General features: G+C 43.2%; 1 protein-coding gene across 4 annotated transcripts; it reads left to right on the top strand.

Moving 5' to 3' along the window:
• Positions 1-165: 165 nt before the first annotated feature.
• spata2 (spermatogenesis associated 2) lies at positions 166-6,852 on the top strand. Of its 4 annotated transcripts, none has more exons than XM_050065588.1 (3): positions 166-353; positions 1,403-2,246; positions 3,292-6,852. In XM_050065588.1, the coding sequence occupies exons 2-3, from the start codon at positions 1,896-1,898 to the stop codon at positions 4,642-4,644; spliced, it is 1,704 nt and encodes a 567-aa protein (XP_049921545.1). In that variant the 5' UTR covers positions 166-353; positions 1,403-1,895; the 3' UTR covers positions 4,645-6,852. The 4 variants fall into 4 exon arrangements, with proteins under 4 accessions (XP_049921545.1, XP_049921548.1, XP_049921546.1 ...); XM_050065591.1 differs by lacking the exon at positions 166-353 and adding an exon at positions 369-708; XM_050065589.1 differs by lacking the exon at positions 166-353 and adding an exon at positions 723-865.
• The last annotated feature ends 6,363 nt before the right edge of the window (positions 6,853-13,215 follow it).

Here is a 13,215-nt window from a genome sequence, read left to right on the forward strand (position 1 = left end):
TTAACCTGTAGAAATTGTAGCTAAAGAAAATTAATTAATCTGCGCATACACGTGCCGCTGAATGGACGACAGACTGCGCGCGTGAGCACATATATCGCCCTAAAAACACTGTACATTGATAACTCACACACATTGAACACTGACGGTGATGTAGTCGGTGGGCTCTGCATCCCCTCCTCCTCATCCTCTTCTCCTCCTCCTCATCCTCTTCTCCTCCTCCTCCGGCTCCTCTCAAACAGCACGTGGGCCCCTGATGCTGATGAACTGTCAGAACCGAGCGCATGCGCGTTGCGATGATGGGAATTTCCAACAGCTGAGGAGGCGTAGCTAGCCACGGCTAGCACTTGTTAAAGGTAAGATGTGTTGGCGGTGGTGTTAAGAAAACGGCGTGGTCTCTTAGCTGAAGCAGAATTAGACCTGGCCGCACTAGAGTCGTGTCACAATGACGGTATATGTTCAGAAATGATCTCTAATATGCCAAAGATTTCTATCTAGCGATGGACCGCCCTGCTAGCTAGAGCAATTGTTAGCTAACCAGCTGCGCTGAAATGGGCGTTCACTGCTTAGCCTGGACTCAGTTGGGGGCCCATGCCAGTGACAGCAGCGGGGTTTGAGGGTTTGAGATTCACGGAGAATTGACGTATATGCTGTCCTCGGGGCGTATGTCTTATTATCAGCATTGGTCGTGACGGAGCGATTCTGTTACAGGTGATGCGCAATAGTAATGGTGATGTTGTTAGCTAAGGCATGCTGCTTGCTAGCTCGCTAAACGGGTGCTCGCTAAGGTTGGTGTGTGTGTGAGGTAACTGGAATAGTCGGCCAGCTTGCTTGGGAACGAGGAACAGAACCACTCAAGTGCTGTGCTGTAAGTTTCACGGCAGATTTTAGTCTTACAAATATCCACATTAGCACGTCCGCATGTCTTATATAGCGTCCGTAATGTGAGCGAGCTGAAGCTAAATGCAGGCTAACATGGTTTATACGCATGTTGTACCGCTGGCTCACACATTCACTGGCGCAAACAGGCGCGCAAGACAAAAGGAATATGTCTGTTAAAAGTGAGTCCACGTCCTGGTTCTGCACACTGTATTTCCTGTAGTCTTTCACTTGTTTACGTACATCGTGATAATGATCTGTCAGTCCAACCTATTTGCTATACAACCGACACAGAGTAGCCCACTTCATAGCACAGACACTGTTTCTCAAAATAGTGATGCTTATTCTCCCCTTCTCTTGTCTGAACCATTATATTTTAAAAATACTCTTCTTGATGATCATTACAAATGTACATTCGTGTGGACTGAACTAACACTGTAGATATGTGACCCAAGTTTCCTTCTTTATTTGTGTGTGTCAGGATGAGAGATCTCCATTTTCATAAAGCTTTCCTGTGTCATTACAGCTCGGAGACGGCTCAGAAGAATTACACGATCATGAACATGTCTTCATGATAAGTGACCTTGAACTCTGCACATGCTGAAACCAATGAGTGGAAAAGATACATCTCTGCAGTGACAGAGCGTGAAGCAAAAGCTCCTTCTGACCTCATCTTGCACGACATAGGCCTGTTTGTCTTGAAACAAGTCAGGCTTTGAGCCAATACCAGAGATGCCCGTGAGAAGGCATCCCTACAGGCTGCCGCCTAGCTATGCCAACTGAAAGCACCAGACAACTGCATCTCTTGTTTAAAAGGATGTGCTGCTGATTGGATGCAAAATCTCATTCCTCTTCCACCTCTCCAAAACATTATTCACGTTGAGTGTGTGCCAGCGTGTACAGTGAATTATGGTGACCAAAAATGGTGCTTGAATGTGGCATCCTGGTGCAGAATATGCTAAAAGGGGTGAGGCTCTCTCAGAAAAGTATAACAGCCGACTGATAGTCTGCTGCCGATAATGGATGCCAAGTTAAAAGAGGACCTGTTTCGAAGGTATGTGACGGCACTGGAGAGGCGTCTGGAGGATGGAGGGGAACACACAGGGATTGGAACTGCACCAGAGGGGGACAGAGGGAGACACAAGGACAGTGAGGCCCTACTCTCCACAGCCACAGCTCTGCTAGGAGCCTACCAGCCAGATCCAGGACAGCGTTTCCGGATGGTGCGCTTCTATGAAGTGGTGGAGAATTCTCTCCGCTGCCAGAGAGGGGGCAACATCAAGAGCTTGGAGAGAGCCTTCCACACACTGGAAACCATCTGCACCAACCTCCTGCTCTTCCCCTGGAAGAAGGAGTTCAGATGTATAAAGGTGAGTTTAGCATATTCTCAGGGTGGTCATGTTATTCTAACTTATAGCTGTGTTTACAGCCGAAACCCAAATGTTCATCTTGACAGAATAAGCCATCAGCCTCCAATATCAGTTTTTTCCAGAGTGTTTATTCACTATAGAATCCCCAATCTCTGTATAAGCAGTTTCAAAATGATTATTCAAGTGAATACCTTAACTACACAGCCACTTTCAGAGGAAATATTATTTTTGTTTCTTTGATTTAATTTGTTGAAGTTTGGAGTGCAGCTTTTAGATTTGAATAAAAACAAGTGTCTCATGCACAGGCAGAAAGAGATAGGTTATCCTACTGTGAATTATCACTTCAAAGATCCACCACAGAGTCCACCAAATGTTTTCCATGCTAGTTTGTACAGACAGTATACATTAATATCTTTTATGACATAGATGTGGAAACAAGCTTTTGTCACATCTTAGTGCCTCTATTGTTGTAGGTGTGCCACTCGTCACAACTGCAGGGATCTTTGAGCAATTATATATATATATATGTACAGTAAAGGCAATACAGTGTAAATGTAATGTCAGTTCTTTGTCTACAAAGTTGACCAGTATCTGATACCTGACTGTTATAAAGGATACAGTAACATAAGTCTACCCAACATCAGCAACTGACTCATTAACTTATTTATTGTTTAGTTTGAGTATTTATTGTCCAATTATAACACCATGCAGTTTATTTTAACCTTTTTTTGTATTTATATAATATTTTTTACACCACATAGTTTTTATGTGTAAACCAAAATTGAAAATACTGGATCTGAACCGGCTACTCTCTCTACATTGCTTGTCCTGTATTCAAACTCTACTTTCAAACATCTGTACATGAGGTAATATTTGCTAATGCTGTTAAAAGTGTTGCATCTGTAATGTTGGTAAACTCAGTAGTTAAATCAACCTATACTTTGACCTACAAGCTATCAGAGGAAAGCATGTAGATATTAGCTTTCTTATGCAAGACAATTTCAATTGACTGACACTAATGCTAATTAACCCATTTCTCTTCTAGACCTTCACTGGCCCATATGTGTACCATCTGCAGTCTGCCATTTCTGATGCTGAACTCCGAACTCTAATGCGCACCATCGGCTACGCCTGTGACCATGACTCGCAGTTCCATTTGCAGGAGCACCCAGGAGGCACAAATCATCTCCGGCAGTTGGCGTTTGAACTCTTCCTGGCCCAGGCTGAGTGTCGTCTTCTGGGAGAGGTAGTGGCTCTGGCCCGTGGTTCGGCCTCAGAGCTGGAGGCCCTGGAGCTCCGCAGAGGTTGCAGAGATGATGCAGCTGGCTGTGCCGAGGCACTCCGCAGACGCGACAGCCTTGGGGCGGATATGGCTCGGCTGTCTGTGCGGCCGGTGGATATAGAGAGGCCTCATGCCCACCACCTGAGGCGAGGAAGCCGACCGTCTAAGTCTGTGGATGTTACAGATGGGGCTGGTCACTGGCACGCAGCGGTTACTAAGCCTGTCTTGAAGGCCTCATTGAGTCTGCGGAAGGAGCCTTTGTTTGTGGATGCGGAAGAGGATATGAAGGACGAGATCATCAGGCCCAGCACCTCAGCATCTCTCTTCTCTGTGGCAGCTCCACCTTCCTACAGCCCTGTTGCAGATTTCTTCCCAATTCAGTCACCTCCCCCTGCTGATGCTTACACATCCTACCACCTGTCCTCTTTGGATGAGATTGACTTGTACACAGAGAGGGGTGTTGGGACGGGAGGAAGGCAGACCCCCTCTCGACCTCCATCCAGAGAGCCTCGGGATGCAAGGGATGCATGGCTGCTAAAAGCTCATGGTAGTGTGAAGTGTCAGGGCTGTGGGCTGGGCTGCTCCTCTATGGCCTCCTGCCAGAGGTGTGACATGATCCTCTGTGCTGCCTGTCACGATGTGGACCCCTCCCCTTGCTGTGGCCTCCAAGACTACCACCCCAAATCACCACGACCCCTCGATGGATACATTCCTGTCAAGGAAAAGCTCTCTGTCTACTCAAATACTCACTCCCACTCCCATCTCCATCCGCACCCCCTGACACTGACCCACTCACACTCTCACCCCCACCCTCATCCCCAGATGGTGGAGAAACCCCTCATGTCCACTAAGCTGTTTGCAAGCAAATCTGTTGCCTTGACAACGCCAAAGGGAGGCAGCAGTGAGCGACTAAGCATGGGTGGATCGCGATGCGGGTTTTGCAACAAGCCAGGGGCATCACACACCTGTGTGAACTGCTCTAAGGTGTCATGTGACTCGTGCATGGGCTTGTATGCAAAGGATATTTGCACGCGAAAGAATCCCCAGCACAGCTTTGTGCCCAACCATCAGCTTAACTTCAAATCCGGCACCATATCTCACCTGGTGTACCGATGAATCAGGCAGACAGAATATTTGTTTCTCCCTTCTAGTCCTTTCCCTCAACCCGCTGCATAGTCTTGCACTATTGCTTTAGCTCTGTTCCCGTTTAAACAGCTCATTCACTATCTTCCCCTTTATCTGATGGTCTTTTGCTCTCTAACCCTCTCTTGAACTTTGTACATTTTCTCTTACTGTCAGTAGGGCCCTGGAATGCACATGCCACAGAGAGCCATATCGTCTGCCCATCTCTCTGCCTTGTACAAGTTCAGGCCTTTATCTATTTCTTCTTCCTTTTACCTTGCTACCTGCTCTTGAGTAGTCATGTGATGTTGTAGCGCTTCCCCAATTCCTCAAATTTTGTCCTCCTCAAAAGGGAAACTGGAGAAAAGGGAGTTTAATTCCTTCTCATTTTGAATGAATTCCGTCCAAATGAACATATATACTTTACCTAACTTCTCAGCTAAAAATTCCTCTAATATATATAAATATATATATATATATATATACAGTATATATGTGTGTGTGTGAGAGAGAGAGAGTGTGGGTGTGTGCGCGCGTGTGTGTCTAGAGAAGACCTCTGAGCTTGCATTGTGACACAGGAGATCTTTTTAAACTTGAAAAATAGTAGGGAAAAACAGAGAAAACATACACTGGAAGTCAATAAGTCAATAGTATATATTTTTAATCTCTATTCTCTAGAACAATGTGAGACTGTTAAATGGGCATGAGGTCTGGCATTGGGATTTTTGGGGTATAAAGTTATGTTTGTGGGTGCGGGGTGGGATATATCTCAAAGAGACATATTGAGACAATGGTCAGATGCCATATATTCTATTTAAAAGATTATGCCTTGTAAATTAACCCTCAATTGTTTCTGGTTATGTGACTGAGGTTTCAATGCTGCTGTTGACTTGAGACATTGAAGATGTGTGGCGTTAACTTCTTTCTGGTAAATAGCCTGTTGAGTTGTGTCAGTTCCAAGTCCCCCCCCCCCCCCCCCCCCCCCCCCGCCCCCCCTCCTCCTCGTTCCCTTTCATTACACTCCTTAAGCCGCCATGGTCCATGATGTTGTAGTGCACCCTTACCAGATCAGTCATTCCCTGTCAGTCTCAGGTGGCGTCACAGGAAGTCTCACGCTGGGCCACAAATCAAGTGATAACGGTTCTCTGACAGTGTGTGAGCCTATCGATCGATCTTAGACAGTATGAAAGTGTATACTCTGACACGGTTTCTGTCTACCTCAAATGGCTTCAGCTTGTACACCTAGTTTGACATTGTGGTTTCAAACTAGCCCGACTGGTGTTTTAGCTGAATAGAAAACATCTCCTCTTACAATGATCTGATTTAGTCACTTTTAAAGGTTAGCAGAGGTTAATTATTTAACGAGATAATCCCGGGCTTTGTCATCTGAACGACAGAACAAGGTTTTCTGTCTGGTAGCTGTTTACAGTGTCTGTATGCGCAGGATGTGGACACAAAAACATGAACACCTGTGGATTATAAAGCAATTCAATACAATGGTACTGTTGTGAAGCTCAAATTGTAAAGGATGTTTGAAACAGTCAGAAAGGTGCTGATAGTTTCATGGCAATTACTGACCCTGGAAGTTGTGGTAGAGTACTGGATTGCACTGCAAAGTAAAGCTAAATTCACACTACATGACTTTCAAAATTCTCAGAGCACCGTACTGTTCACACTACATAACTTGCTGTCCTGTAATCAGCAGTCTTGAAGTCGTTATGCTTTTCACATTATATGGGGGTCACACACTACAAGATATTTCACTAGGAGAAATCCCCAATGAGTGTCATGGGTCGACCCACAACCTGGGGTTGGTGGGATGCTTACTCAAACTATCGAAGTCAAAAAGTGGCAAAATCCCTGACAGGTTGAGATATTTAGGGTGCTAGATATCTGGTAAGCATCTGCGGCGCATCAACGGTTCACGCATACAGTGAGCGCCGAGCCAACGCTGATTTGCTTATGATCTGGGGCTTTTGTTGGAGAGCTCCAAAAACCTGTCAGTGAGCCGAAAATCAGGGATAAAGTCATGTAGTGTGAACGAGTCATTAGTTGTCTCTGTTTTTCACCATCGACAAAAGACAGAAACCACTTATAATATGTTGCAGTTCAGTACAACACCCCCTAAGACTGTGGGCTCACAGAGATGAACAGATGCCTTTCTGATACAAAGTTAATCACATTTAAGATAAGAAAAGACTTGACACATTACAACAGTCAGAAGCAAGAAAAAAAGAAAGCGATATGCAAGTTAGATCAAATAAAAAGTAAAATACAAAATCTATGTCCACCATTGATAGTTGCAATATAGTTATAGTTGCTATTTATTACATGGCGATTGCACTACATTGTCACAGGGATTCATGTTGTGTCTACCTGCTTGTACAGCGCAGTTTTCGCCAATGTGTAAAGTTACTTTTTTAAGACCCTGACAGCCCTCTTTAAGGCCCTTGATTTGGAGTGATTTGGTGCATGAGGTTAGCTGGCGTTTCCTCAAGCAAGCCACTGCCATTTGCTGTGGACATTTCATTAAACTCATTTATAGATATACTTTAAAGGGCCGGGGTTGTCGTGGGTAAGTAAACTCTGCTAACATGTAAACCGTCATAAATTTAGATGGTACCTTTAGTGATTAGGCTCCGATTCTCCATGTAAGATGCTGTATATTGTTGATAGTCACCAAGGGCTAATTTTAAATCACATTTCATATTATGTAAAAGTCTGGGTTATTTTGACCGAGCGTCGAGGCAACACAAGCCTTCACGTTCTGTCAGGAATAACCTCTAAATGCCTTAAGCTCATTCATATGTCTTATCGAGTACTTTGAGTTTTGTTGTCATTGACATTGTTTCATGTCTTACCAGCCTGTAGGTTAAACATTAACACGGTTTTGCCAGCTGCATGTACTAAATACATAGCTTGATCTGTGACAACTAAGGACGGAGTTCAGAGTGATTCAGAAATACAGACGACTATGGATTAACTACAACACAGGGTGTGTAAGACGGAGCGTATTGAACCATGCATATTAACAGAGTTATGCAGCAACTCGCACATTGTAGACCAATATATACACTATGTTCTTACAGGGGTTGATGTCTGTAATAGTAACCATGTTTTGCCTGGAAGGAGTTTTGTTTTGCTTACAGATATTACCTGAACACACACTTGGTTACAGGGAATGATGTCTGATCTCATGCTTCTGTTCATTCCTTCCCTTTAAATTTTTTTTTTTTTGTCTTTGTCATATTAAATAACATAAAGAAGGGATCTTTTGATACCGTTTGCATGTAGCTTAAGGATTCTGTAAGAGATGTTCTTGGGTCAACGTTAGCTAATCACAGAAGTCTTGATTGACCTTAGGGGAGGTGTGCAATCGTTCTGTTTTTCATCAAATGAAGCCTTTCGAAATACTTTGAATATTTATCATAGATATATTTCCATTGAGTCTGTTCATCGCAAATCATACCAGCAACTAAGATGACTTTCCGAAGTATTGAGCCATGTTGCAAGAGTGATCATATTGCCAAATGAAGAACAAATATTGGAGTAGAAAACAAAATCCTGTCGCTCGCCCAGATGTACAGTTAATGTAACATAAATCTGTGGTTCTGCTAAAGTTAAGTGTCTGTAGATGTTGGCCTTTTAAAGAAGCCTAGAAAGAGAATCATCAACATAGATACCTACTCGCACACCATGGGACGTGGATTTGACTCGGATCAGCTGACTGATCATTTGTGTAGGTCACTACAAAGGGCTAAACAGTCTTCAGGGCTGCTGCTAAGTTTGTGGGCACTGTTTTAATCTTTTAGAGAACAACTGACTTGTCGTAGGTGAATATCTAACGTGGAGCTCACTTTACATTCATCAGTGGATGTGAATAACTGATGTTGGGAAGAAAAGAAAACAAAAGAGCTATTTTTATTTAGTGTCATGGAATACATTGAGCCATTTGAACATGATTGGTTTAACCCACACCAGACACACTCAAGTCATTGTGGAAGTCAATACTCCCTTTACCTCTTTGTGTGGTTATCTTACTGATGTTAACAGTGGTGGTGTAGTTAGGCAGCCCCTTTACCATTCCCTATTTCCCTAACCCTTTCTTGGCATGCTCTGTACAAGGCCCAAACCCATACCTCTTCTCCCTCTTCTCCCTCTTCTCCCTCACCCACTGTCTCCCCTCTGTCCCCCTCCCCCCCTCCACCTTGGCACTGAGGATCATTGCACAATGTCTATATGAAGGGGTATGGACCTTACGATCAATATGTGGGCATACATGGGGGTGGAAAGGGAAAATAGCCAAAATTGTTAATCGGTGAAAATATATATATATACATATATATATATTGAAACGTAAATGAGATTTTATAAAATAATTTAAAGAATAAAATTCTGAAAAAAAAAAGTTTTCTGCCTTGAGTTTTTGAGTGATTGCAGCTTGGTATGTTGCGTTGTTGAGCTGTTGACTGCAGTGTGGACACAGTCTGTTTTTGAACTACTGTAGGTAAGGTGGTTTTTTTATGTCTACAGGTTTAAACACGTATGTTTTCCAGCACTATAATAATTCATGTTGATATACTGGAGATATTCGATGCTACTTTTAATACATGGGGGAAAAAGTGACATTAAGGGAATACTATTTTATTAAAGGATAAACATAAAGCTTTAACACAAATTCCTTTTCATAATTAGCAGCAGAGAACAGAAACACTGGAGTAAATATAAACAATAAGAGGGCGGCACGGTGGTACAGTGGTTAGCATTGTTGCCTCACAGCAAGAGAGTTCCTGGTTCAAACCCAGTTTACATGTTCTCCTTGTGTCAGCGTGGGTTTTCTCCAGGTACTCCGGTTTCCTCCCACAGTCCTAAGACATGCAGGTTAGGTTAATTGGTGACTCTAAATTGGCCGTAGGTGTGACTGGTTGGCTGTCTCTATGTGTCAGCCCTGTGATAGTCTTGCGACCTGTCCAGGGTGTACCCTGCCTCTCACCCAACATCAGCTGGGTCAGGCTCCAGCCCCCCTGCGACCACCAACAGGATAAGCGTCTACAGAAAATGAATGAATGAATGAGAGCAAGAAAGACCAGTGTCTCAATATTTATGTGTGGGAAAAATCAATATTAAACTAGTGATTCATTTAGTACTGTTCTCCATCTAATATCTCCATTAAGCGTTTCCAATTTCCCCCTGGGGATCGATAAAGTATTCAGAGTCTGAGTCTGAATTCAAAGAGCTTTTGTGTCTCTGACAGTAACTAACATACTTATTTATCACAAGCCTGTTTCCCCTATCTTCCATGCTGTTAGTTTGATATGTTCTATCTGTCCGTTTTCAACTCTCCTGTATAACTCTCACTTTGCACCGGCATATGTTGAGCTTCCAGACTGCCCAGTTCTGCATGGGTTGGTTTTCCCTATTTGACCAGCAGGTGGTGATAAATACCCATACATGGAGAGACTGAGACTGCATGAAGTGCACCAAGAAATACTTCTAACTTAAAATATATGTGTTTAAGAGTAGGATTTTACTGGATTCAAGTCCTTATGGGTCTACATTAGTATTATAGTATTATAGTTCGGACAGGTATGAAGGGCCTTAAAGGTGAGGAACAGAATCTTGAAATTGATGCGATATTTAACAGGAAGTCAGTGAAGCTGCTGGAGAACAGGAGTGATATGATCTATGGAGGGGGTTCTGGTAATGATACGGGCGGCTGAATTCTGGACCAGCTGGAGTTTATGAATACACTTGAGAGAGAGACCAAAGAGGACAGACTAACCAAAGAATGGACGAGGGTAGCAGCACTGTGGATGTAAGGGATGGCAAACTAGAAGCAGCTCCTTTCCTATGCATGTCACACCCCTCTGTTTTTGACACTGTCTCTTTTAATGACATATTGAAATGTCTTGGGTCAAGGCAACACTTTGGATGCTTAACAAGGCAAGGAGAAGATAGAATGTAAATGTGGTACTGTAGGTTACAAGTTAGAATTGGCCAAGACAGTCACTGATCACATTTTACAGCAATAAAACAGGGTGCAAAGTCGTGTGGTGCATTTTCAAATGGTTATCTCTGTTATGAACACAACAAATGCACATACACAGTAAACCAAATGAGGAAAGGGTAATCGAACGCTCTGACCTCGAGTGCCGTGGAATAATATCTGAGATAATAACTGAAGGGCTTAATACAGAGTGTCCACATGAGCAGGATTTAAAATTACCATCCTACAAGCACTAGATCCTGGTAACTTCCTGAGATGATACAGATTTTTGATTATGTAGGATCGTAGGTTGTGACTTGAATTCCTCACTGCCACTAATAGAAGCTCAGGTGGAACTGCTTTTTATATTTAGAGTCCCACATGACAAAACCTCATTTAGCTTTTATCTACACATCCACATGGTTGGTGTGATTCATCAGCTACAAGAGGATCATTTTAGGAATGGACACCTGCTTAGGATAAACTTTCAGATGCTTGTTTTGGCTCACTGTTCTTAAGCAAATGAGATCTGGAGCCTGGCGCCCGTCACTGCTCTAAACAAGCTTCCATATTGGGTATAATGATTGGATCAGTGTCTGGACTTTGTGCTCGCCTCCAAATAACTAATGTTAGGTATGGAATAGCTGCAGCTGAGATTATCCACAAGAGGGGAGTAGCAGAGATGGACATCAGCGGGGAATTCTGCAGAGACTAAAATGCTGAGTGAGTGTCCCTGCACCCTGCACCATCCTGTCCTCTGGGGCATGTCAGGACTGTGCTGACTAACAGCCTTTACCAGCCTTGAGGGAGCCCGGGACATACTAAGTAACACACATTGCTGTTCAGCAGGAGAGAAGGATAATGACTAATGGCACACTGCTTAGCCTTTGAATAAATCCACTACCAGCAGTAGCATTAAGTAGCACAAAATGCATTAAGTAATGTATTTACATGTGTTGTATTCTCTAATGCATGTGTTTGAGTTTTCCCAAATCTGCCTCCAATTTATTCCAATTTTTTCCTCATTTATTCAGCCATTTCCACGGTGACGTTCAGCCATAACTGCTGGAGAAAATGGACCAATGCCGAGAAATGTGCACCTTATGGTTGCAGGTACAGAAACCCCACAGCAGCTGGTCATTATCCGAGGGAGGTGAGCACCGGTTTTAATGGACTATGTTTAAGCGTGTCACTGCTAATGAGGGCAGTAACAGAAACACACTGCACTTTATGTTATGTAGCCTACTTCCACCCACATACCATGGCACATTACCTAACACTGCACCTACACACAGTATAAGTCACACCTGCACATAGACACACACATGCATCTGTGACAAGACTTGTGTGAACAAGGTGGGCGGCACTTGAAGGACCAGTTGTTATAGAGGGGAGTCAGAGACCTGTGTGTGTCAGAGATGAGATTTGGTCTTGTGTAAGGCTTTTGTTACTGGTTAATTACATGTCAGAGGAGAGTCGTGACGCTGTCTCTCCTTACGTGTCACTTGAAGGGCTTTTCTCTCTGTCTCTCCCCTCCCCCTGCTCCGCACATGATTTGTTATCTCGGCAGTTGATTAACACATACATTCAATATATGCATGCTCAACATTTCACTCTCAGTAATTAATTATGTTAAATGGCACTCTTTGATGGAGAGAAAAAAGCATTTTATCTGGTGTCCTCTGCCAGAGTTGGAGCTTGTTCAATATCCGAGAGTCAACAAATATTTGACTGTAAACACACATACTGTATAAATGCAGAGGCAGGCACTTAGCCACCTATTATCTGTGCTTACTCTGGCTCTTGTGTTCTCAAGACAAATATTATAATAGGAGTCCTTGCCCAGTCTCATAAATATTCTATTACCACACCACGTAATTGCCTGCGGGCTAATGTGTGTTTTGTGATTTATAATTAAAGGTGTCATCACCTCAACCTTCCCTTCAAGTTTGAAACGTCATCCTGCTGATGTCCTTGCCATTACAGCGCTTCAATTCATCACCAGAGTGAACATTTTTATGTTTACTGTCTTTAAATATTTTGTGACACAAAGTTTATTAGAGATTCAGATTCTCTATACAATATCAATAGTTCAACAAAATAAAATCTACCACAAATTACACATTTAAACAGCTCCTAAATACAAAAAATGTCCCCTGGGATCCATATATATAAATCAACAAGTGATTTCCTTCTTTTAGCAAAATCAAACAAAGAGTTGTTTTTTTTCCACCTGGACCTTTATGCTCTGCCATTTCTCCTCTAATCATCACGCTGTAACCTGTGGCAGGCTGTTATGATACCAGAACTATTGCACAGTCCCATATATGTAACCTCACGTACATTACCAAAGGTTTATGACAAAATCACTTGACGACACAGACTCCCGTGTGCCCATGGCAAGAGAGGAGAGGGAGAGACGCTGTGCTGCTGCCAGAGGAGCCGCTGAATGAGTTCCCTCTGAGCGGCAACTCACTTAAAGTGTCATGTATCAGTTCAAGGAGGACCCAAATGCAGACTAACAGGCAGATTGAAGTTTTAACAAAAAGCGAGCTTTAATACAACCGATAAAAAACATC

The sequence above is a fragment of the Epinephelus moara genome, chromosome 16 (genome assembly GCF_006386435.1).
Source record: "Epinephelus moara isolate mb chromosome 16, YSFRI_EMoa_1.0, whole genome shotgun sequence".
Lineage (NCBI taxonomy): Eukaryota > Metazoa > Chordata > Actinopteri > Perciformes > Serranidae > Epinephelus > Epinephelus moara.